The 27,672-nt window shown below is 39.4% G+C and overlaps 1 protein-coding gene across 1 annotated transcript in view; it reads right to left on the bottom strand.

Moving 5' to 3' along the window:
* Nucleotides 1-3,151: 3,151 nt before the first annotated feature.
* LOC124799107 overlaps nt 3,152-27,672 on the bottom strand; it is an 800,045-nt gene continuing 775,524 nt past the window's right edge. The window contains exons 10-13 of the mRNA XM_047262646.1: nt 19,804-20,080; nt 19,590-19,757; nt 9,592-9,932; nt 3,152-4,685 (exon numbers count right to left, since the gene is read on the bottom strand). Coding sequence (XP_047118602.1) covers nt 4,472-4,685; nt 9,592-9,932; nt 19,590-19,757; nt 19,804-20,080 — 1,000 coding nt within the window. The 3' untranslated portion in view covers nt 3,152-4,471. The remainder of the gene's footprint in view (nt 4,686-9,591; nt 9,933-19,589; nt 19,758-19,803; nt 20,081-27,672) is intronic.

Here is a 27,672-nt window from a genome sequence, read left to right as displayed (position 1 = left end):
GCTGATTTCAGCCAAACTTTGTACACATATCCCTTACTGTCATGCAACAATCACTGTGAGAGTAAGAACCACCTACCTATCAAAACTGAGGAGAAATGATGTCACAAACAATGAGATGCATGAAAAACTGCGACATCATGCATGATGTTTAAAAATATTACTTCTGTGCTACTAACTGTATTGCAACATATTTCACTGACAAAATCCACATGTGTCTGAATACAAATATATCATTACATGAAAAAATGCCACATCATGCAAGAAGTTTTAATACATATATTCTTTACTACAAAGACACTCCCTGCAGTTGAGTCATCTGCAACAATCCCTGACCATTGGCAGCACTTTTGACAGCTTCCATTTGTGAAGTGCAAATGGTTGTATGTGAAAATGATACCTGTCTGTAGAGCTATGAATAGGTGTGGCCACAGAGATGTTTACAAAATTGCAAAGCAGTTGAGCCCAGTATACAGAAACTGTCCAAGATCATGTTTCTTAATTTGGATACTGTATTTGTATATTGTATATTTGAACATTACACATATTTCTTTGTGTGGTTGCTTCATAACGCCTTGTGTTTTCATGAAAACATGGACATGAAATTTTTTTTATATACTTCACTAGGTTTTTTGTTTTCATTTCTAATAGAAAATTGGCAAAACAAGTAACCAGGCAATGCCGAGTTTGTCAGCTAGTTATTAATAAAGTGTGCAAATTAGAACAAGCGGACTTTTCATATTGAGTATCGATTGTAAAAGAGCTGAACTACAGCATATTAATTTGAAAGTCTTACAACTTAAATTTCCTAACTTGTAGTTCCAGAATTTCCCGACCATGTAGCATGTAATCATTAATAACATTGAGGTTCTAGGATCCATTCATAGCAACTGCCTGAATTTCTTCTATGTGGAATGAGATGCATTCGAACCCATGAAGTGAATTATGGAGCTGTTTGAATGTAGGATCAGAGAGGCTGATACACAACCCATGTTTAAAATCAGTAGATCCATACCTGTTCCTTAGTTGCTATATAACCAATAGTTATCTATCAATCATATGGCCAATATTGTATGAATGTCAGTGGCTAGAAATAGATTTTGATCAGAAAATGAACCCATTTGATGAATTCACTGAGTATCAAAATTTTTAGCTTCAGCCGACTGAATGTTGATCTGAATTAGCTCGATACACAGTTTGTAACACCACTAAATCTGTTATCAATGTGATTACCATGCTTTGACATGATTATTAATTGTGTATTATAGATACACATGACTTATTATTGAAGATTTTGTGTTGTTCAGTTGGAGGAGAAAATAAGCAGAGGCAACTTCTCAGACTTATTCAAAGCATCTAAAATCAGATATCCATAAAGTAAATGAACAGAAACAATATAATTCTCAGAGTTTAACACACTCAAATGTGGAATGCTGCCCACCATAGTGGCCTAGAACACTGGGAAAATAGCATTATGGCATATTCAGCCGGAGCGATTTCTGAACATAGTGCCGTCTTAAATTGTTTGTAATCAATATAACAGAGAATGGTAGCTGATAATTCTCAGTCACCTGGCTTAGGCCATTAGGTGACAAAGCCAACTAGGCTACAAAAACTGTACATGACAGTGGCATCACATCAGGTTTTCAGAATTTGCTGAGCATACTGAAAACGTACATATTATATATTGTTGGAATGGATTTAAGCTGCTTTCTGGACAAAAGTTCCAGTAGTTCACAGGTTTTCAAGCTACTTTTATTCAACAATAAAGAAACCATCAATGCAAGGGACAGCATATGGATACTTCCGCATTGAAATGAAATGTCGTGTGGCTAGGGCCTCCGATTGGGTAGACTGGTCACCTGGTCCAAGTCTTTTGAGATGACGCCACTTCAGCAACTTGGGCATTGATGGGGGTGAGATGATGATGATGATGATGATGAAAACAGCACAACACCCTGTCCCTGAGCAGAGAAAATCTCCGACCCAGCCAGGAATCAAACCCAGGCCCCATTGCATCTTATTCTGACAACTGACCAGTCAGCTATTGAGGCGGACACTTCTGCATTGTCATCTTAGGTAGAAAATTTGTCAACCCTTAGGTAGGTTTGGCCACTATAGCTTTTTACTGGGCATGAGCCTTTTGGAGATGGTATACCACTGTCTTTCTCAGACCTCGGAACAGTCTTACCCATCCAAATACATGGGGACCTAGAGTTTAACATGGATTCCGAACCATGGTATAAGGTTGTGGTTTGCACATTAACAAATATTAACAAAGGGGAAAGAAATGATAAGGCATGAAAAAAATTCCTTGAACTTCTCCAGGTTTGAATCCCAACCTATGTTGCACCAGCACACTACCACTAAGCCACTGAGCTAAAACTCCATTTAAATATTGGCTATTTAGGTACTGGTGAATGAATATAACTTTGCTCACTGACTTACATGTCTTACTTTTTCTGTTCCTCAGTTTGTGTACAGTTGTCATAGCAATATAAGCACATTTTTGCAAGTTAAAAATTTCATATGAGTTGCTCAGTTACTGCTTTTCAAGTGTAGTGAGCATTTTTGTAAGAGATGTTCAGTCATTACTGGCTGATGTCAAACCCAGTACCTAACTGTTCATTGCAAATAGTTCAAATTTCCTTTTCATGTGCTGGCAATAAGTGTCAATGGAATACTTTTAAAATTTTTCACTTTTATTATGGGTCATCTCCAAGAAATCTTACGGGAGCATTTATTATCTAAACTCATTTCTTACATTCCAGATATTGTTCTTAACCTTACAGATTGAAAAAATTGTTTTGAACTTTGAGGCAGAACAACTTTTTTATTTATTCTTTTCAATTTGTATTGTGCAAAATGAAATCAATTTTTTTTCACTGTCACTATGTTGTGAACTGACAACTGCAATTGAACTTTACCTGCCCCACAAAATTGAATGTTTACACGTTGCAGATGTCCATGTTCAGCTTAATCAAAGTTCATTTTTTGTGCTAATCTAGAATGACCTACTTTATTCTATCAGCCAGTACAATACTAATTCAATAACTTGTTATATAAAGCTTACCTGTTCCTATTAAACAACAGTAATGTTTGCAATTCAGATGTATTGGTAGTACAAGTGAGGGTACTTTAAATTCATGCAACAAATGTACAAATTTATTTCATTTTCTGTATACACATAAAAAAGACATTGTTATGATTTATATTTTGCTTTTTTGGTATCATTCAACACTATGGTTTTACTTCAACATCACCAGTTTGATAACTCTGACAATTACAGATCTGCAAGATATTTGTGCGCTTCATTCACCCACACTTTGTACTAATCACATTACACCATCTGTTTAAGCCTTTAAATCAAATACTATGAGATGAACCCACAAATTAAAACAAAACAAAACGTCACAAACATATTTACTGTTCCCTTTAAATGACACAAACATGAAGGTACTCAATCCTCTTTCTTCATACACATATTTTCTTCTCAGCACTGCATACACTGAATTTCTTTCCATCAGTGTTAAATGTTTTGCTTTCTGCAGGTTTGTTCAAAACTGAGATATGTGACACACATTTGTAAAAACAAGTTTTTGTGACATATCCTCTCCTAAAATTTTACAGCATTACTCTGGCTATCAAATACAAAATTAAAAATTCTAGGAGCTACAGAGATCTGCATAATTCATATTGTCTTGTATTTACGAAAGGACACCTACACAGGAAAGGGTAATACTGAAAATGGGTTACTATATCTCACATGCTGCAAATGTTCTGAAGACTGAATAAGTGAAAAAGTTTCAACATACAATATCCGTATTCCTTGAAAGCCTATTGCAAAGTTCCTTTCTGTGGAGTTCTCTTATTTTTATGCATACAGTACTTGAATCTTCTATTTTTCTACTGTTTTCCTGCTTTAAGATGAAAGACATTACATTCTGCAATGAAATGTACTTTGGACACACTCAGTACATGTATGCAAAAGAACAAGGTTGAGTATTCCCACATAGAAAGCGTAAACACAAGTGGAAATGTGATTATATACTTGATGAAATATGCTAACACATTATCATTAATTCACAACTATCAATTGCTTTACTTTTTCTTGTCAATGAAACAGTACATCATGGATTGAAAAGAATCTCCCCTCCCCTGGTCCGCTCTTGGATTGATTAAAATCTGCATTATTTGGACAGGGTGGACAAAAAGATAACATCCAGCTACTGTTGCATCAGCTCCAGAGATATCACAGAGAACTACGTAGTTCTTGAAAAAGAGTGTACAGTGATTGCTGGTGACACACAAATTAACACTCATATTTTCAAAAGGGTTTCAATTATACAAAAAATAAAGTCAGTTTGTGGAAAGACTAATAAATTCATAGTTCCTCAATTGGAGTGACCAAAATTACCCTGGGGATGGAGAGTGCAGGAGTGTTTGGCAGTACTATACTCCATAAACAAAAATGTCATGATATGTCAATGCTTGCCATAGGCATGTAGAGCTGTTCTTCAGCTGCTGCTGTTACTGGAATGCGAGGGGACATAGGCATGTATCCAGGTTCAGTGTCAGAAAGAGCAGAACAGGATGCAGAATGCCGTTCAGTGTATCTCAGGGCCACTTGTGACGAAACCAGCCTCGACGATGGTCGGCAGTCGTCTAATGTCTCCTCACTCCGTACACTGTAAAAACAAGAAGTAAAATGTTTTTTTACAACAAAAATGGACTAATATCAGTAAAATTTTATGGAAATAAATATAAAATTTTAACAGACTGCTCTGCATTAAACAAACCACAAAACTATGTTTTCCATGTTCTTATTATGTGTACTGTAATTTATGTTTTGCTGACTGCTATGTTGTAAGTAATTTTGCTGAGGGATTTTTATTTTACTGAAAAGGCTGCTATTTTAAATTTAAGACTATTATGTGCTCTAAAAATTTTTGACCATATTAATAATCTTTTGCTGGAAAACTAACTTGCCATAATTTAAAGTACTAAGTTTCTTGATTATAATAATTTGTCTGAATTTTCATAACACACAATAATTTGGTTTTCAAATCTCATCTGGTGCAATCCCTAACAATCAGTCTTTCCTTCTCATCCCACTTGGTAAGTCTCCCCCAATTTGCAGTTCTGGGTGACCTTTCTGAAACCTACCCCCTTTCTGAAACCTCTCCAGTCTCTTTCCTTCACCCTTCATCCTTCCCCTTCAACCCTTCTGTCAGAGAAAGGAGCCACTGGCTCCAAAAGCTTGCATAAGTATAACCTTTTATTTGTGTTGTCTCCTGCTGCCCCTTGGTGAGTATATATATTTTTTTTTTATCTCGCCAATTACATTATATAGTCAAACATCGATTATTGTCATTACAATAATTTGGAAGTTTTTTTTATGTACAGATTTCATTGTTCATCTAAACATGTAATAATGAACTCTTCAGTTGTGTGGCCATAGTGTTTGTAGGTGTTCTAAAATTATCTGAGGTATTTCAAACCCATCTCTGCAACTACTAAAAATACATTGTTTATTTTGTCATGCTTTACACCAAGAAATGTGTGGTGCTACAAAATAAAGTTAAGTTAGATCAAATATATCAGTGTCAATTACAGGAGTACCAGGAAATTATGTAAGCAGATGACAGATGACTCTTCCAGATGTAAGCACGAGATAGACAAAAATGCAACTGCTGCAATGTTTTAAATGAGTAAAATGGAACATACATCTGCACTAATAATAGAACAATTAAACTGTCATGTCTGTCTGCCTGTTTGAACATACTAATATACAAAACTACTACACAAATTTTCATGTGGTTTCTGCAGATAACTTGAGCATAGCTTGGGGCAACATTGAAGCTTTATTTCATCTTCACTATCCCTGTGTATACAAGTTTTACATTTGTAAATCTCGTATTTTAGCATTTCCGCGACCCATTCCATAGGTGAAACAAACCCATATCCGTTCATGCTGTCCTTCTTCGTATATGTTCAGTATCCTCCGTTATAGGCCTAGTTGGTGCAAGACCCTAACCCTTGAACAATGTTCTAGGATGAATTGCAAGAGTGTTTTGTAAGTAGACTGATTTTTTTTCCTTTCTTTCTTTCCTTTTTTTTTTTTTTTTTTTTTTTTTTTTGCAGTATCTAATCAATGAATGGAAATCTGTCACCCACTTTACCTTCAACTGAGATTACGTGATCATTCTATTTCATATCCCCAGAAACTGTTTCACACAGGTATTTGTATGGGCTGACAGATTCCAACTGTGCTCATCAACAATTTTAATAATTGGATATCTAGTTTTTTGCATTTTCTGAAATCCACAGTTTTCCAACGAACACATATGTTAACATTGCATTGCTTTGAAATTTTATCAAGATCTGACTGACAAGACATTTTGCTTCTTTCAGACAGAGTTTCATTATACAGATTAAATTCCTCTGAAAAAATATGATTGAGTTGTCTTGGGTTGGTGTGTAAGTTCATAGAATTTCACCATAATCTTAATAAACACAACACACACACACATAACATAGACTTTAGTCATCAATAATATATTGTTCTTCACTATTTACAACATTCTACTAAAACTGGGTTAAGTCTTCAATTCCACAACTTTACAGATCACATGGTTTTCAGGTGAAGAACTCATTAAGCCATGTTCAGAGTGCATTTACATCTGAAAATGAAGTTCCTTCAAGGTTTTTCATGGAAACTGGAAAAGATGGAAATCTGGAGACACAAGAACAGGCAAATAATGTGGGTGCAGAATGACTTCCCAACCCAACTCCTGTATAGTTTTTTTTGTCAGTTTAGCATAATGCAGATGGGCATCATCAATCATCGTGGAGTAGCATCACTTCATCCAGTCTTCCTGGTTGTTGTTCTTTGACTGTCAGACATCTCAGTTGTTGACAATAAATGTGAGCAGTGATGGTTACACCCCACTGTTCCATCAGATGCATACCATTACCATTTGTGGATGCACACAAGTCTTTGTACGGGGAGATGCTGCTTTTTTTGGTTAAAAAAATGATGCAAACGGCTCTGAGCACTATGGGACTTAACATCTGACGTCATCAGTCCCCGAGAACTTAGAACTACTTAAACCTAAGGACATCACACACATCCACGCCTGAGGCAGGATTCGAACCTGCGGCCATAGCAGTCACGCGGTTCTGGACTGAAGCGCCTAGAACTGCTCAACCACCGCAGCCGGCGCTTTGTTTGGACTCAACCATTCCTTTCTTTTCTTTATGCTAGCATAAAGACACCATTTCTCATCATCAGTAGCAATACAGGATAAGAATGGTTGGTGTTGTTCTTGAGCCAGTTTGATGAGCAAGCAGAAATGCACATAGGGCCACCCCCTGATTTCAGTGAATTTGGCTTAGAGCATGTGGTATCCATACTCCCAATTTTTTTAACCTTCCCACTGCATGCAAATGTTGCACATTGCTTACCCACACAGTTACCCAGTGAAAATTGCTTTTCATTGCACTCTGAATACTCAACTTTCTTCTAAGAAAACCTTTCCTATGCACTTCAATACTTCAGTTTTAATCGCTCTTCAAACCAATGCCAAACAGTTGTAGCCTAGTGGGAACATGAAGTTACTGAGTGGCTGCAAATTGTCTTCAAGTAGCAACGTAACCATTTCCAATCAATGACTGGTTCAGTTGGACCAGAGGATCCAGTCCATTCCATATGAACACAGCCCACACCACTATGGAGCAACCACCAGCTTGCACAGTGCCTTGTTGACAACTTAGGTCCATGGCTTCATATGGTGTGTGCCACACTTGTAGCCTACTCTCAGCTTACCAACTGAAAACGGGACTCACTGGACGAGACATGGGTTTCTAGTCACCTAGGATTCAAGCAATATGGTGACGAGCCCCAGACAGGCACTGCAGGTGACGTCATGCTGTTAGTAAAAGCACTCACGTAGATCATCTGCTGCCATAGCCCATTAATGCCAAATTTCACCACACTGTCCTAAAAGATATATTCATCATACATCCCACATTGATTTCTGCTGTTACTTCACACAGTATTACTTGTCTGTTAGCAATGACAACTCCACGCAAAACCCACTGATCTCGGTCATTAAGTGAAGGCCGTCGGCCACTGTGTTATCTGTGGTGAGAGGTAATGCCTGAAAATTGTTATTCTCAGCACACTCTTGACTCTGTGGGTCTTGGAAAATTGAATTCCCTAACAATTTACGAAATGTAATGTCCAATGTCTCTAGCTCCAATTACTATTTCAGTCTGTTAATTCCCATCATGCAGCCATAATTGCACTGGAAATTTTTTCACATGAACTCCACCAATGCACTGGCCTTTTATACCTTGTATGCACAATATTACCACTGTGTGTACATGTGCATATTGCTAACCCATGACTTTTGTCACTTCACTTCAGTGTATACTCCTCTCTTTGAATTTAATCAGGGGCAATAACAGCACTGGAGATTCAAAATATTTGTGCCATAGTGTTACAAGATGAACTGGTGAGAGCATGACATGGATACACTAATCTTATTTCAAGGAAGGTCATTGTCACAAAAGTGGTCATGTTCACTCAGAAAGAGTTGCAGACAAATGGAGACCATTTAAACACAATAATGCATTATTGTAACTGTCACTGAACCTCAGATTTGGCAAATGTAATGAACTGTGATGACTCACATTGAACAAAAAGACAGCACGTTGCCATATGTGCACATGTACTTGTTTGTCTCCACATGCCTCATGGGCAGAAGCACCATTCACATCCAAAATTATCATTAACAATTCAAAGCAATGCCTTTCATTAACATCATAAAAATAAAAGAATTGCTAACCTCTAACAAAAATTGAGCATCTCCTCATACAGAGGTCAGTGCATATCTGCAAAACATAATATTAAACATCTCTGAGGATAGAGGGCGCGTTGTACATTAGGAACCACTTCTCAGAAAGTGTTAACGTCATGTGATATTTATTGCCATCTGAGATGTCGTGTGGCTACAGTCTAATACAAAAAGCCAAAAGGTGGGAGATAAATGCTGGAACTACTTGCTAATGCTTGTCCACATTGTACTAACTAGACAAAAGATATTAAAGAGCTTCATTGTTAGGTGATTCAACGCCCCTCTTGATATTCTGATCTACCCTCACTTTAAAACTTTTCCAGTTACGTTCATACAGACATTCAAAATGAATGTGCACTTCCAACCTGACTTGAATGTCTTAGTTCTAAATCAATTGACTTCGTTAGGCATGGACTCAAAAAGCTATTCCTGAAGCGTATATTTTACATAACTCAAAGGACTACCTTCTGTTGGCCTTTTAATTTAAAAAAGTCAATTTTTTTTAAAAAAAGCTACAAGATTTTGAAAGAACATTTTTTGTTTCCATTTAACTTGGTTAAAGTAGCCACTAAATTCACAAGTCACTTTAAGGTGTCATACCTTAAGAGAAAACTTTCAGTATTACAAATATACATTTAAATGAGTATATACAGTATTTGGCCTGAAAACAGTAATAAATGAAAGAGAATGAAGACATTTCAAATGCCTAATGTTGCTGGTTCAGAATACCAACCTGCAGATAGTGCGGCAGTCGTGTCTCTTCCGTGGGGGCAGTGGAGGAGGTAGAGGGGCACTCTTGTTCATTAATGTTGTCCAGTGTAAAGATACAGGATTCTCGTAATGGCTCTGTGATGATACTTCAGATTCATCTATCTCCTCATATATACCAGATGCCACAGAAATACCAGACTCCCTCCTCGGAGATGTCCCATACCGAATCTGGTCCTGATCATCCTCATCACTGTCAAAGCTTCCAATCTGTTGATACTCATGCAAAGATTCTGAGTCAACTTCACTGCAGCCTGGTGTCGAGAACATCAGCCCCAAGCCAGCAGATATTAGACTCGACGCAATCTATAAAGAAGGAAAAAAGAGCTGTTGAGTAATTATGCTACAAAACTCCACATGATTATAATAATTGTTAACAGCCAAATAATATTGTGTACTAAACAGTAAAGCAACTGTAGCTTAAAAGACAAAAGTAAAATATTATCATTAGAGTTTAACATAATCACAAATAACGATGGCATAATTTTCTCAATAGCTGTGAAATTTTGTCTGTCCTACTAAGTTATTCACAAACACGGGGCAACTGTCTCGAAAATACACCACTGTCAGTCAGTCTAGACCCACCAAATCAAGAGGAAACATGCAAGAAGTGCCAGTAAGCCTCACCAACACAAAGGCCACAATGTCGGCATACGAATGAGATCAAATGGAGCAGATTAATTGTTCTCCGGGAAATAGGTGAATCTTACCGTGGCATGGCAGCTTGTACAGGGCACACTGCAATGACACTGATGTGTGTGGAACCAGTGCATAGAAGATGCTCATACACAGTGACAAGGAGGTACAGGACCATACAACGTGGGCAAAGCACAGAATGAACGCCTTGCTGTCTGCTCGGCCATAACCCACAGAACAACTTTGTCGACAGTGTTGGCTCAATGTTGGACCACTTAAACTCTATTACAAGGATTGGACTGAGGGCACATATGCCTTTGCATTGTCTTCAATTGACCAGAAATGGCCAGTGTCTCAGACTTCAATGGGTACACGAGAGCAATTACTGGCACACTGAGTGGAAAAATGTGTTTTCAGATGAATCCTCCTTCAATTTGTCCTACAGTGATGGCCACATACCTGTTAGATGCTACTGGGGCGAATGCAATTGGGCAGTCTGCATTGATGAGCAGCATAGTGGACCAATGCCTAGTGTGATGATTCTGGGTGCTATTGCCTATAATGTGCAATCTCAGTTCCTACATATTGAAGGCAAGGTAAACACAGGGTGTATACATGGACAAGGAAAAAAAAATTTCCAGATCTCCCGTTTAAAAATACACTTTCCCCCAGGTGAAAATACGATTTTTCTGTGTTAAGTGACAGTATACTTTCCCTCGGAACTGTAAAATTTGTCAATCATTTGAATGGCTATGGTTTTATACAGCAGCTTAGAATTTCCCGGCACTTTAGAAAATCAAACACAGGGGGAGAAAAAAAAAACATATTTTGGAATGTTCTTTGATGTGCAGCAACATGTATGCTGCATATTTTCGTATTACGAAAGATAGATTCATATTCTACCGAACATCATATGTTACTTTCTGAAGCATTGAAATCGAGATTGTGATGTGCTTTTGTAAGCCAGTCATAGCTCATGTCACGTGAGCTCACCAGCGGATATTAAGAGCAAAGGACACGTGATGTAGTCAGCCAATAGCAACAACACTCTTAAGTAGTGCAAACACACAAACACGAAAAGTTAATGGCTCAAATTAATATACATAATGTTGCTACAAAATAATATTTGTCTCTAAAATTAATAAGCTACAAGAGAATCTAATCTTTCACATAAAATGTTAATCTTTTTTGCGTGTTTTACTCTTTAAGATACATCACACAAATTTTGCCAGTAAAATGTTTAATACCGACAAAAATTTCTGATATTCTGGGCTTGAAATCCTCCTGAATGTCAAAGAGCTGATTTTTAAATGAGAGTCAAACGCCCTGTGATTTAAGAAGTTCATTGTACATTCTTGCACATAGTTCATCTTGCGTATAAGGAAATTTACTTTGAAAATAATGCTTTTCAAATCACAATTCACAATATTTTCCCGTGATCTGTTAGAAATGGATTTGTTCCAATAGTTGCCAGAGAGCACCAGATAAGACACGTCACCGCGCTTGCACAGCTACGATGACATAGGAAGCCCGTAGGTTCATATGTGTAAAACATTAAAAGATCTTAAATTATCTCGTAAAAGAAACAGGAATGTTGGAATTTCATGAACCGTACTGAAATGAATAATTTGCCTTAAAGTGCACATTCATATATCCAGATTCCCAATTAAGTAGGCCTCGACCTGATATTTATCTTTTCAATGTGGTTTTTGGGATGTAAATTTTCTTGGAGTACCAGTACTGTACTATCTCATGTTTGGTACTTTATTATGGCATAATGCCATACATGCTAGAAGATGAAAACATACACTTGAAATGCAGCGAACAGTTGAAACTAGCCAATAGTGTGAAATTAAACACTTCATTTAAAATAAATTGGCTGCCTCAGGGGACAAGATAAATAAAAGCTGAATTTATTTAGCAATGCGATAAAAATAAGTTCGTTGTTCCGCAAGGTGATTAATGGTTGACTATGAGAAAGGTGGAAATAAAAAAAATATAAATAAATAAAATCTGAAACTAATAACGTATTTTAGCCCTCTGTAATTATGTGAATGTATTTTAATTCACTTGATAGCTCCCAGCCATAGATCGCCTTTCTTGAGAGCAGTAAACAAAGAGGAAACAGAAGAATCACTAAATGTAATCACGGATCACGTGGAGACTACCCCCCTACCCCCACTATAACTCAGACTGCTCTGCGCAACAACCCCGGATCTACAGTATTTCGAGCCAGGAAATACTTGACAGTGGCCTCCCCCCCCCCCCCCCCCCCCCCTTCCATCCGCCACCCTAGAGCATTTGAGATAGGACATGAAAACTTTTAAAGACTTTTCAAAAATATGTTCATTTTGTAGCGCATATCTTTCTGAAGAGTCTGACGTGTAAAACATATAACTTCGAAGAAATGTAAGACGTTTTATTTGGTCTTAAGTGTGCCACGCCTATTCGCACAGCATTCTTCTACTGCACATCACTGTATTTTGCACTGTGGAACTCAAATGTGTATATTTTGTAATGGATGCCATCAAACTATATTCAGGATAGCGGAAATTAAAATTTCCTGTGGCACCTCTCCTGCTGCCACTTGGCCGTTTGGACATCCTGCCCCTCTTGAAAACTTCCTCGCAATTAATACTGGATGGGGTTATTTGTAACCAGAAGAACAAGGACTCTTCAGGAAATATGGACTCTTTATTGCCTATTAGCTAATAACTTGCTGTTCTGTGTGACATAAAATTAAATATACGATACATAAAACCAGTATGGACAAGAAACAAGCAAAACAGTACACATTTATTCAGTCCTTAGCTCCTAGCATTTTTTTCTGTCTAATCTTGCTACAGCTTTACATGGCACGCTTTCCTTTCTGCGAAAGAATCTATTCTCTCATCAAAATTCGTCAAACATTTTGCTACATGAAAAATCGACATGTCAGTGTGTAATACTGAAAAAGTTGTTAATACAAATAGTGTCCAAGACTGCTGTGGTCTCTCGATCTGATTACATCTACTTTGTCACTGAGATAAAAGAAAATAGGCCTTTCTAATATTGCATCAATTGTAAAACACACCAAGTAAGTGAGACTGTTTTGGTAATAATGGTCATCTTTACAATACCAATATGAAATGCCTATCTGGCCTACTACAAGCAAAAAGCTTTATGTTAGGAAATAGTTTCACATTTCATTCATATGCTCCAGTTTCTCAAGCATAAGATCGAAAAGCAGTAGTATGAAATTTTTGTATATTTTTGGAATCGTCAGATTCTTCCATAATTTGTGAGATGCCCAGTTTTCTTCTCCTTCCTCATTCTAACAAACAATATTCTCATCACTAATTCTGTAACTATTCTTACCACTGGCAAAACTCATTCTCCGGTTAACTCTAGTAACCCTGCCAGAATCACTGATTTAGTTATCCAGCGATTATTCTCCAGTTAGGCATTATTACGTGTTCGTACAACGCGTTTTCCACGCTACTCCCAGACTAGAACTTAAGTGGCTGCTAGCCAGGGACTGTACAACTTGCCCTTTCTAGTGTAGCGAGCTGGCCAAAAAATTTCTGTCAAAATTTCATTTTCTTGGATACACCGAGAAGATAATACGTAATCTTTCTTACCTATTATTCCTGGTAGTCGTTTATTTCCACTCTGGTAGTCTGAATCTTTGGACTTGGCTAGTAATTGTAACAACACTGATCATTCACATACCCAATCAATCACATAAACGAACAGCAGTTGGAATTCACCCGTTAGGCTTTATTCCGCTCAGCTCGTGTAGCCCCATGCCCTTTTGTCTGAAGGATAGTTATTTCTAGATGGATTCCCCTGGCAGAGACATCATGTACACTACGCATTCAAATATCAACTTATGACCCATTCAGAAATAAACTTGGAATGTGTTAAAAAACCAATAGGGAAGTGTTTCAAAATCATCTAAATAGTCAATAGACCAACATGCGCTGGATCCTAGGTGCTTTGTGATACAAGGCTTTTTTTTTTTCCTCCATGTTGAAAGCATTTTAATTCGGTCATTCAGTAATAATTACATTGGAAATGTTTTCATGAATCACCTAATCACAACTGACAGCTTCACCAATGCACTGCCCTTTTATGGCTTGTGTACACGCTACTGTTGCCATCTGCACATGTGCATACTGCTGTCCCATTACTTCTGTCAGCTGAATGTCTAAAGGATGCTATTCACTGTATGGCTATTATCCCTAAGGCACTTCGGGTTGCCTCAATACTTTCCTTCGGTAAAAATCTCTTTACAAACTTACAATACTAACACAATATATAATAGATTGTGATTTTATCTTGGCAATAAATGAGAGCTTTTTAAAAGCATTGTAGTAAGAAATTTTTAGGGGTAAAACTTTTAATTTGATCACTTAAAACAAACTTGTTGCAGAAGAAGTAAGGTTTCTTTACTAATGAATGGACTGTTTTACTTACATATAGTTTATTATAAATCTCATTAACAAAAAATGCTCATGATAGTGCCGTTTGCCCTGGAGCTTGGAATTTTCCTTTAGAAAACAGTGTTTTTCTGCTGCTGTTGCTGCTGAAGATTCGAGATTATCAGTTTGAAGTTACTTATGACAACACGAGGTATTTGGGCTCGCAGCTATAACAGAAACTGCGAAATCTATTTATGTTAATAAAGGACAACAGCTCAGAAATTTAAGGTTATCCTTGTCACAATACACATATTTCACATGTTTTGTTTATCTCTGTTGAGGTGTGGACATTGAGTTTGAAGCTAGTGCTCTAACTTAGCAGTACATGTGGCAGCTCTTTAATAGAAAATGGCTAAATATATACTGTTGAGCTCAATGTGTGAGCAGTAGCACGATGTGTTCAAAATGGCAGCAACCAAAAAACCACTCAAAATAACTGGTTTCAGGAATAACTGATTTTCAGTTTTTTATTCATATTATTTCCTGCAGTAAATGTAGAAATCGAACAAAGACTGAAAAATTTTGACTCTCTCAGTTTCAGGAGACAATAGAATCAAACATTAAACTTAATAGGCTACTAAAAGAAAACCTAGTCCATCCACCATTCACTCCCTTTCTCAAAAAATAGTAAGTGTTTGAATACTATTAAAAAAATATCACCAGTATTCTCATACAGATTCCAATATTTTGAAACTTTTCTCAAAAATTGTACAACAGTGGATCATAACAGAATTTCAGCATTACGAATCGTCAGTGTTAAAGGACAAAAACTGAAGTTGAAGAATCTGTTTTTGTGTTAATTTGTCTGTCTTACAGCAGCAGCAGATAAGCTACTTTCAATTTTTATTGTATACTATGAATGAATTATTGTTAAGTTTTTAATTAATTACTGTTACCATAATTAATTCCTCATTTTTATTTTAAAACATGGTGGACAATTTAATCTTTTAAGCAAATAAATCATTGTACTTCACTGCTATGTCACTCCATAAAAATATTTCTACATCTTCATCTATAATGATATCATGCAGTGCTCTTCTGGATCCCCCATTGGTAAGGCTGTGTCAAGAAAAGGCAGTCTGAACATATTCAACCTCCAGAGATGCAATGCCATTGCAGAAGTTATTTGCCTTGTATACTTTTAGGTATATTTAGGACTGCAGCTACATGACTGAGTTTGGATTATACAAGCATATGGATGTAGTAACCTATTTATATGCTGTGGATACTTTGAAGGCTTTAGCTCCTTAATGCTATTCTCACTGACTAAAATTACTTCTTCTAAATAAGTCCCAACATGTACGTGGCATATGCCATGATGATCGTGTCCAAATGGTGTTTTTATCCAATGCATGCAGTGTGGGTGTTGCGAAGATTGAAAATTGTGTCCTACATCATTAAAAACTAATTAATCAACATTAATTTTGTAATGAAACTAGTCCCCCCCCCCCCCTCACACACACACACACACACATATATACATACATACATACATACAAAGTACAAAATGTGATCATGGCATTCACCAATGAGTCTTGTGACCCCAAGGACAATTCTAATGTTGGTTGTTATTAAATATTCTTACATATTATTCTCCTCTCCACACCCACACCTAAGAGTGGTAGGTTCGGGTATTTTACCCCACACAGTATTTTTATACATATAACGAATTCTGTATATATACAAAATTTGGTTGAAACTGCTTCAGACATACCCAAGTTATGCTTCTATGTCACCCTGTTTTTATCCCGAACCACTCCTCAATGGAAGGTAGGTGATTTTTACTAACGTAATGCTCCTTTCCAAATAGCAAATGAGGTGTGTACCAAGTTTAGTTGAAATTGAGCCAGTGGTTTAGGAGTGGTGTGGAACATACATACTTACATAAATTTTTACAATATAATATAATGGGTATTCAAATAGAAGGGTATGAAATGTCTTAGCCAAACTGGTTGAAAATTACATTTTCCACTTGGGATAATGTAGTGAGACGTTTATGGCCATGAATGCAGTGCTGTCACCTTTTCCTAAAAATTTCAAAGCTGTGCCCTCAGCAGGCAAGGTAAAGCTCACAATCTTTTTCGACATCTGAGATCCAGTATACATCAAATTCCTCGAGCATAGAAAAACCATCAACAGTGATGCATACGCTGCGGAACTCCTGTAACAGTAACAAGAATTCTGGGAACAAGGGATCCTTCATCTTGTGAAACAGTGGTGTAGCTGTGTTCAGGCCTCTGGGGGTTCCTTTTCTTCAAAACACTTTTATATACCCACAGCATTACTTCATATGTTTTCTTCTTGCCTTCATATTTTATATCTGTATATTACACACAAAGGTGACAAGTCACAGGGCAACTCCTAATATTGTATCAGACCACCTTTTGCCTTATTGCAGCAACTTGGTGTGTCATGGACTCAACAAGCTATTGTAAGTCCCCTAACTGATCTCTCAATTATGTCCCATAAATGTTCAATGGGTGGCTAAATCATTTGTCCAGACTGTTTTTCAAACCAATAGCATACATTTTTTGTCCGGTGACATGGTGCATTATCACCCACAAAAATTCTATGGTTGTTTGGGAACACTAAGTCCATGAATGGCTGCAAATGATCTCCATGTAATCGAACACAATCATTTCCAGTCAGTGATCAGTTTTGGACCAGAGGACCCAGTCCATTCCACGTAAACACAGCCCACACAGTTGTGGGGCCATCATCAGGTTACGGAGTGCCCTGTTGACAACTTGGGTCCGTTGATTGCCTCATAGCAGGGTTCAGGTGTGGCACAGATCCCATCAGCTCTTACCAGCTGAAATTGGGACTCATCTGACCCGGTGATGGTTATCCACTCTCCTAGGGTCAAACCGATACAGCCACAAGCCCCAGAGAGGCACTGCACATAATGTCACGTTGTTCAGAAAGGCACCCACATAGGTTGTCTGCTGCCATAGTCCATTAATACCAGATTTCACTGCACTGTCCTAATGGGTATGTTCATTGTAGTACATCCCACATCGATTTCTGTGGTTATTTTATGCTGTGTTGCTTGTCTGTTAGCAATGACAACATTCGTATTGCTACCTGCACCGCCCCCCACCAGTCAGCTCACACGCAATTCGTTCGTTTCTTTTGTCAATCGACTCGACTTAATCGAGTTGTCGTACTATCCTATGTAGCACGAGCGCCCACGTCGTCATATTTTATACGTTTCTGTCTGGCACATAGACAGCTAACACATACCTACAAAAAAAGTCACGGCCATTCTAGTGATCTCGATACATTATTCTATCTGGCATTTGTTCGAGAAATGTCACTAATACTCTATTGTTTTGTGATTAAAAAGTGACTACTGGGAGAGGTTCTTCAATACAAGCAAATGGGCATAAAAGCCCTTAACGATCATGATTCTGTTATGCAAGTGTTGCCTGTTTGTCCTAGATCTGACTATCGCACTTTGCACATGCTGTACAAAATATTTGTGTGTCTACCTGCATCTATTGCTATAGTAGAAAGACGTTTTTCAACACTGCACTGTGCAAAGAAATGGCTGAGGTCGACAATGAAGGTGGATCGACTTAATGGCTTAGCTCTGTTGAACACTCACCCTTACATTGATATCCTATTGATGATGTAATTAACCAATTTGCCAGGAAGAATAGAATAGAATTTAAGGAAGAGAACCACAATTTTAGCTTTTTTGTATCATAAGATGGCATTGTCTTGTGTGTGTGTGGGGGGGGGGGGGGGGGGGGGGGGGGGGGGGGGGTTTATGGGCGCTCAACATCGAGGTCATCAGCGGTGTGTGTGTGTGTGTGTGTGTGTGTGTGTGTGTGTGTGTGTGTGTGTGTGTGTGTAATCAGTTTAAATAAAACTTTGTTAAACTTTGCATGTGACTTGATTATTTTTGTGATTCTTCAACTTCTCCCGCCGTATTTCTTGCTCGAACAGTCCACGGGTGTACTGCCGGTCCATAGTGTCCAACGGGCACAATATTTCAGCGATCAGACATGTCGGCATCATAACTGAGCTCCTGAGGGCAGGCAGCCGTCCTAAATCCCCTTCCCCTGCGAGGCGTTCTCTCTGCGGTCTGCGCCCGCGGCTGTGTGTCGGCGGTCGCCGAGAGACTGGCATCGGCGTCTGTGGTGGCGTCGGTGTAACTGGCTCGTCTGCCCTGGTCGCTTGTTCGTTTTCTTTGCTGAGCCTCTTTTTAATTAGACTCAGTGCTGGTTCCCATGCCTTGCTGAGGTAATTCTGTTGATGAGTCTGCCCCTGGTACGAATTTCGTTAGCCTCTACAACGATGCTGTCCCCAGTATTTAGATGTCTGTGCCAAGACCCTGGTATGTTGGTAGTCCATTTCATAATTTTTATTGTGATAAAGTAAAGGTAGCTCAAGGTATCTCTAGCACCCCTTCCTTGAGGTTTTTCTGTATCCGCCACTGCTGACAAATTAGGCGAATGCCGCTGCTCGCAATCGTTAAGTGAAAGCCGTCAGTCACTGCGCTGTCCTTGGTGAGAGGTAATGCCTGAAACTTGGTATTACACTCTCGACACTTTGAATCTCGGAATACTGAACTGCCTAACCATCTCAGAAATGGAATGTCCCATGTGTGTAGTTCCAACTACCATTCCACATTCGAAGTCTGGTAATTCCCGTCATGATCGCGTCAGAAACGATTTCACATGAATCACCTCAGTGCAAATGACAGCTTCACCAATGCATTGCCCACGTGTATGTTATGTACGCGATGCCTACCACCATCTGCTCGTGGGTATATCGTTATCCCACGACTTCAACTTCCTCACTGTACAGATAGATAAGATATAGACAAATGGCTTAAGAGCAGCAATATGGCCGTTGCCGACACCCCTCCAATAGGAAGAAAGTAAGTAATTGTTAGAAAACAGCGCAGATATAGAGTACCACTACCTTTGCCGCGGCCGGTGCTGGAGTCGTCGGAAGCGGTGGAGACTCGCACGCCAGAGTCGCGCGACCCCGAGTGCGTGCGCAGCAGGACAGCAGCAGCGCGCTGTGGGGAGCCGGCGAGCCTGTCGTCGGCTGCCCAGCAGCAGTGCAGGTCGCTCTCGCTGCGGCTGAGCCGGCGGCTGGCAGCGCGTAGGCCCGCGCACACGGCGGACTGTGCCACCAGTGGGCCGGCCATAGAGGCGGCGGTGGATGCGGGCGCGGTGGCAGCGGCCGGTAGAGAAGGCGGTGCAGACGGCGGTGTGGGCAGCGGCGAGGACAGCAGGCGCTGCGGCGGCCGCCAGCCGCGAGAAAACGACGCGCTGCACCAGCCGTGGTGCGCGCCACCCGCACCACAGCACCAGCTGCCCCGCGCCCGCACAGAAGGCGCTGCATTCGACACACACAAAGTCAGCCCTCATTAAGACTAGACTTCAGCAGAACATAACAGCATAAAATGGTGATGCGATACAAATCATCGCTATACACTGATACTGACCGAGCCAAATATCTCACGAAATAAGCATCAAACGAAAAAACTACAAAGAACGGAACTCGTGTAGCTTGAAGTGGGAAACCAGATGGCGCTATGGTTGGCCCGCCAGATGGCGCTGCCATAGGTCAAACGGATATCAACTGCGATTTTTTTTTATTTTTTAATAGGAACCTCCATTTTTTATTACATATTCGTGTAGTACGTAAAGAAACATGAATGTTTTAGTTGGACCACTTTTTTTGCTTTGTGAAAGATGGCGCTGTAATAGTCACAAACGTATAAGTACGTGGTATCACGTAACATTCCGCCAGTGCGGACGGCATTTGCTTCGTGATAGATTACCCGTGTTAAAATGGACCGTTTACCAATTGCCGAAGAGGTCGATATCGTGTTGATGTATGGGCTATTGTGATCAAAATACCCAACAGGCGTGTGCTATGTATGCTGCTCGGTATCCTGGACAACATCATCCAAGTGTCCGCACCGTTCGCCGGGTAGTTACGTTATTTAAGGAAGCAGGAAGTGTTCAGCCACATGTGAAACGTCAACCACGACCTGCAACAAATGATGATGCCCAAGTAGGTGTTTTAGCTGCTGTCGCAGCTAATCCGCACATCAGTAGCAGACAAACTGCGCGAGAATCGGGAATCTCAGAAACGTCGGTGTTGAGAATGCTACATCAACATCGATTGCTCCCGTACCATATTTCTATGCACCAGTAATTGCATGGCGATGACTTTTAACGTCGTATACAGTTCTGGCACTGGGCACAAGAGAAATTACGGGACGATGACAGATTTTTTGAACGCGTTCTATTTAGCGACGAAGCGTCATTCACCAACAGCGGTAACGTAAACGGGCATAATATGCACTATTGGGCAACGGAAAATCCACGATGGCTGCGACAAGTGAACATTAGCGACCTTGGCGGGTTAATGTATGGTGCGGCATTATGGGAGGAAGGATAATTGGCCATTTTATCGGCGGCAATCTAAATGGTGCAATGTATGCCGATTTCCTACGTAATGTTCTACCAATGTTACTACAAGATGTTTCACTGCATGACAGAATGGCGATGTACTTCCAACATGATGGATGTCCGGCACATAGCTCGCTTGCAGTTGAAGCGGTATTGAATAGCATTTTTCATGACAGATGGATTGGTCGTCGAAGCACCATACCATGGCCCGCACGTTCACCCGATCTGACGTCCCCGGATTTCTTTCTGTGGGGAAAGTTGAAGGATATTTGCTATCGTGATCCACCGACAACATCTGACAACATGCGTCAGCGCATTGTCAATGCAAGTGCGAACATTACGGAAGGCGAACTACTCGCTGTTGAGAGGAATGTCGTTACACGTATTGCCAAATGCATTGTGGTTGACGGACATCATTTTAAGCATTTATTGCATTAATGTGGTATTTACAGGTAATCATGCTGTAACAGCATGCTTTCTCAGAGGTCCAACTAAAACATTCATATTTCTTTACGTACTACACGAATATGTAATTAAAAAAATGAGGGTTCCTATTTAAAAAAACGCAGTTGATATCCGGGCCAACCATAGCACCATCTGGCTTCCCCCTTCAAGCTAGACAAGTTTCGTCCTTTGTAGTTTTTCGTTTGACGCTTATTTCGTGAGATATTTGGCCCGGTCACGATCAATGAAGCACCCTTTATAGTACGACAATTCAGGAACTGTTGTTTACAAAATTCTGATACTTGTGAAATGTCACCGAAAAGACTTCGTTCGCTTAGTGAGAATGCTTTGCATCAAACTTTGTTACTAAGACAGCCAGGCACTGAAGTTACCACAGAGGACTCTTGAGTTTTACGAGCAGGAGAAAGCATACGCAAGAGTTCACAGACGGCTATCAATTCTTCCCGGTAAAGTTGTGGAATGAACATCTAAAAATCTTGGAATAAGTGCAAGAACAGTAGTAAGCAAGTGAGCGTTATAACGAATGTTGGAAGTTGTAGACGTGAGCCGTAACGAAACTGAGGCGTCTCGATCAGATGGTATATTTTTTGCGAGCCCTGGAAAGAAGAAAAAGCACCCTCACCTAGTCACCGACATAAATTCTTTCGAGACTGACGCATATTTATGCTTACTACAGCAGGAACGAGTGTCCTACCGCAGCAAAGTTACAGGTTCCGTTAAAAGGAAGTGAACTTCTCAGGGATGGGAAAACTTCACCAAAAATTGTGCTGAAAAGCACGGGTTTCTGTTACAAAGCGCTAGACGAGCGCAAAGTCCCGCTAGAACTGGCGCATGTTATTACGCCTTGAAGCGTATTCTTGCACAACATTGTGGACAAAGACATTCATCGATTTGTCTTGGTGATGACGAAGATGAAGACGGTTTTGGCGCTGATTCCGTGTAGAGACGATGGGGAGCTGGGTCGAATAGCGCCACTGTCATCGTGAAATGGTGAGAGAACAGCTACGAACATCTGTTATTTATTGCATCATTATAAAACGTAGGGCGAGAAGTTACAAAATAAATAATAACGTAGATTGTAAAGTACGTACCGTACTGTTTTCAAGAAATCGGTCATCGTCATATTCCTTCCTCTTATCGAAAGCGTGTGCTTTGTTATGCTTGTATCTACATTATCATGCGATTTGTTTATTTGCTGTCGTTGTGGTAGCAAGTAAGACGAATTCATATATACACTGTTATGGCTCAATAGCTAACATTTACGAGATGGAACAGAAAACTGTTATCTGCTATGTGTACAAAAACGGCTGTTGCAATATCGCGCACACGCACAAGCAACAAACCATATTTATAAGGCAACATATGGAGCCTGTTTACCTTCTTCAATGTGTCTTTTTCTCCTTTCCAAGTACCAAATAACGATACCAACTGCACTTTTCTCCTTCAACTTAGATGATTTTTTTTTCACTGTTAAAAAAGAATACTCAATGGGAGTCCTTCATAAATTAATGCTCTTATTTACACACAGAGCACTCTTCTTCTCCGTCCAGGTTTTGCGAATCCTCAATCGTTTTCTGGTTAAGATACCTGGTCTGTCTTATGAAATAACACTCAAGGGAAACAATTTTCCAAGTCGTCATGGAAGACTCACATCGTGTCATGAAAACACAGCAAAACAATAAAGAGTAAGAAGACCTAAGAGCACGAAGTCCACTATTACAATAGGAGAGAGTGCGGCGAAAACAGGTCAACTTCGGATGATAGGCGGCGATCCCGTCCAACACCTGCCCCGCTCCCTCACCACTACCACCGTCAAAGAAAAACATCTTTCCTGAGAAAACTTGTTTTTGACTTCCCAATCCGTAACGTTCTGTTGACGGCCTGTGTTAAGGGTCTAGTTTAGCAGGGGATACAACCCGTCGGCTTTGACCAATGACGTCATTCCTTAGTCACAGATGGTAATGTCTTCACTTCGAGGCATAGATAATAAATGAGTTCTGTGTTCCAGATAAGCGCTATCATTGTACATTAAAATAATTATTCATAATGATATTGAGGTAATTTGGAGTATTAGTTTGTTATTGTAGGACAATTTTTAATCTTATTTTCGTTTATAGAAATGGATTTGCCTGTTTGTGGGTATGTAATTTTCGTTACTGTCTGTCTAGACGAGCTTCGGTTATTCCTCGATATTTCCGTGTGGTAAGCTCACTTTTCCATTTGCTTCTTTCACTGTATTTCACAATTTTGACATATTTCACAGTTTTATTCCACCAATATGCGTATTTTCGTGTTGTGAAGTACGTAATAGAAATTTCTCAGCTGTCGATCTTCTTTCGTTTCCCAGCACTAGTATCAGTTCGACATTTTCGAATGTTTACTTGCTATATTACAGGCGAAACCCCCGACACAACTAAAATTTGTATCCCGTCCTTCACTTCGCCTTTACACTGACGACACAACTATAATTTGTATCCCGTCCTTCACTTCGCCTTTACACTGACGACACAACTATAATTTGTATCCCGTCCTTCACTTCGCCTTTACACTGACACTATATACGTCAATTCGCGAGCAAGATAAAAATGTTGCGTATAGCTATATAGCTCAAGTAACGAATGGGGTACTATTAGCGTCCAAGGCAACACGAAAACTGTACCCCATAGTGAAGTACGGGATGCAAATTGTACATGTGTCGCCTTTTTGTCTCCGCATTTCGTAGCGACACAGCTGAACCTAAGACAGCCATGCATAACACCCACCCACCTCCCCAGGAGTCGGAACTCCCGCACCCATTAGAAGATACAGATGCTTCAGTAGCTGATACGTGTTTTGTGGCTTTTTAAAAAAAAATCTCACGAGATAGAATAAACTGATCCTACTTTATTAAGCAATCAATAAAAAAAACTAAACTAAAACATAACAGCAAAAGCGCAAATGGTAAACTGAAAATAGAATAGATTACGAAGACAATACCAAAGTGACCAGGACAAGGCAGAGTGGCCCAGAGAATCCCAGAGTGTCCCAGAGAATCCCAGAGTGTCCCAGAGAATCCCAGAGTGCCCCAGGGAGCTACAACACTAAGAAGAATCGCTTCTCGGCTTTTGACAAGATTAATGTGTAGTTCCCTTTCAACAAGTAAAACACAAAGGTTAAATAAACAATCAAAACATATAAAATGAAACAGGTTGCAAATGTAACGTACGTGTATTTCCACCTATTCGTTACCAGTGTACATATATCGAGGTCAATGGAAGTCTGGTATACATATATTACATACGTACGTCCTTCTGTCATCAGTAATACTGATATGTACGTAAGAAAAGACTTAGTAATAGCGGAGACGAAATAAACAGCACATCTACAATTTGTATCCCGTGTTCCACTTAGGGTTTACTGAAGCGGAGGATACATCGTTCAGGTGAAGAACAGGACAGTAATGCTAGTGAAAACGAAGAAATCGCCTTACGACAAACTCGTATTCCGGACTGTACTTAAGTAACACACTTCGAATGAGCTTTCAATTTGTATCGGGTGTTTCATTTGCGGTTTAGTGAAGCAGGGGATACATAGTTCAAGTGAACAACAGGACAGCAATGCTAGTTGAAACTAAGAAATCGACTACGCTGAACTTGTCTCCCGTACTGCACTTAAGCAATACAGTTCGAAATACTTTCGAGATACAACTGACATACATGTAACGTGATGTATTCTTTGCTAGTAACATATTTCATTCATTTCTTTCCATTGTATTTTGCGGAGAAATACTAAGATACAAACACGCGATATCGTTAACGTGAAAATACTACTGGCCCGGGTTGTATCCCCTGCTAAACTAGACCCTGTGTTAATGCAGCCAACTCAATGCGTTGTGGGATGCTTTGATGTTCCGTTCCATTAAGTGTGATTCACCCTTTAAACCAACGGCCTTCTGGTCACGATCGACTAGACGGAGTGGTTGTGTGTCAGGCCGGGTCTCCACAGACGCGAATCTCTTACACTCCCTCACCATTACTGTTACACGTAAGTCCGTGTTTCGGGTCAATTCTACTGTCCGATTCCACCCGTCGGCTTTGACCAATGACGTATGCGTGATGTTATTTTGTTTGTGCCTCAGATTGGGGTCAATGAACGTCAAATGATTTTTCTGGATTTCGTCGTTACGCGCGTATATTAAAAATTCGTTGTACATTGTTTTGTTTTCACATCGTAATTTGTTCTCGGCATCTTTTGTTGACGAAAATAGTCGTGATTTATAAGATCTTGGTTTCTCACGCAATTCCTTTTCATTCGGTGTGAGTCAGCTGTGTTTACAGCAAAATTCTCCTTGAGAAAATGACTGCTCGTAAATCAGCTATAAGATTTTTGCAATCATTGCACGTTATTGCAGAATTTTGCAAGTGCAGTATTTGTGGAAATTGCATGGTTTTGACAAAGGTTCCATCATCACGAACTTTCGACATGTGGAGGTGCAGAAAAAATAATATATGGAGAACTATATGCAGGGGGACCAGGTTCGAAAGATCGAGGCTGAATTTAGAAGTAATAGTCACGTTAACCTACTATTTTTGTTATCACTATTATTGTAAATCTGTGATCCACGAAGCAGGAGTTTCGTGTGGCTCTGTAGTTTACTGGTTTTCATTTTGTAGTGAAGTCTACGGGGAATTTTTAAAGTATAGGGGATCATTGGGGTGGATGGGGGGGGGGGGGGGGTGTTTACAGCAGAAGTAGGCGATTCACAGTTTGGAAAGAGAAAGTGCTAAAAGAGGTATTAGGTTGTTGGACTTCGGGTTTTTGGAGTAGTAATTTCTGGAGGATATTGTGCTGATGATGTATATAGGGTCGTACCAAATCGCACAAAGGAAATGTTGACATCTTTAATAGAAGAATATGTGGAAGAAGGTTCCATAGTCATGTCGGATGGGTTTGCTTCGTACAAGGGGTTGGATGAAAGAGGTTATCATCATTTGGTTATGAATCACAATATCCAGTTTAAAGATTACAAGATGGGGGCATGTACCAATACTATCGAGTGGTACTGGAAGGCTGTAAAATCTGTTGTCGGGCGGGGAAAGAGAAGGATTTCGGTGTTGCAAGGCCATTTTGATGAATACTGTTGGAGGAAGAGTATTCCTAAAGGTTATTGTCTATTTCTTGTACTTATGAAAATATTCAGCAAAATGTACAAGTCTCGTTTAGTTAGATAGGTGTTGGTGGATCTGATTTTTTTTCTTGTTTTACGTTGCGTTTTTTTTTCTGTTACTGTACTGTGGGTTTGCTACTTTTCTGGTTTCTCTGGGAGGAGGTTTTTCTGTCTTTTAATGTTTTTTGGTTATAATGGTGGGGTGAGGGGTGTTGCTGTGTCTTGTGCAGGGAGGGGGGTTATGTGATTGACTTGTGATATCATTTTTTTATTATTTTAAAATGTTGCTTCTGGTTGAGGGTGGGTGGTAGGGAAGAACTGATTTAGGTGGTGCCTCTTTCGTGCCTGGCAGTTTGTGTTTCCCATTAATTCTGTGATTAGTTGTTCTGAATTTTGCGTATTTCGTTGTAGTTTGACTTCCTAACATTATTACTTCTTGTTATGTCCTTATTTTATTCTTCTTGTCAGCCTAGATCGTTCACTCCTTTGGAAGTTCATATGTGGTAAGTTTCTTTTTATGTAGCCACTGTTATGTTTTCCTTTTCGATGTTTTTACTATACTTAATTTAACTTTCATTCCTGATGTATCAATTTTAGTGAGTGTTTTTTAGGAACAACTGTGGGTGGTGTCACTGTCGTGTAGTATAGTTATCGGTTCCAAGGTTTGGTCATTTTTGCGTTTTATTTTTTTGTAAGTGTGCAATAATGTTTGTAAAGATTTTCATTTTCTGAAAGTCTAGTCGTACTCTTTAGTTTACTAACAAGATCGTTTTTTAAGCACGTTTCTCATGTCTTACAAGATTTTTGCGCTTGTAATTGCTCTTTGTACTACCGCGAAACATTAATATTGGTAACTAGAAATTACTTCCTATATAGGTTACTTCAAGTTGCCGATT

This window comes from Schistocerca piceifrons, chromosome 5 (assembly GCF_021461385.2).
Source record: "Schistocerca piceifrons isolate TAMUIC-IGC-003096 chromosome 5, iqSchPice1.1, whole genome shotgun sequence".
Taxonomy (NCBI): Eukaryota; Metazoa; Arthropoda; class Insecta; order Orthoptera; family Acrididae; genus Schistocerca; species Schistocerca piceifrons.
The sequence above is the reverse complement of the archived record's forward strand: the minus strand, read 5'-3'. Positions and strand labels throughout refer to the sequence as shown.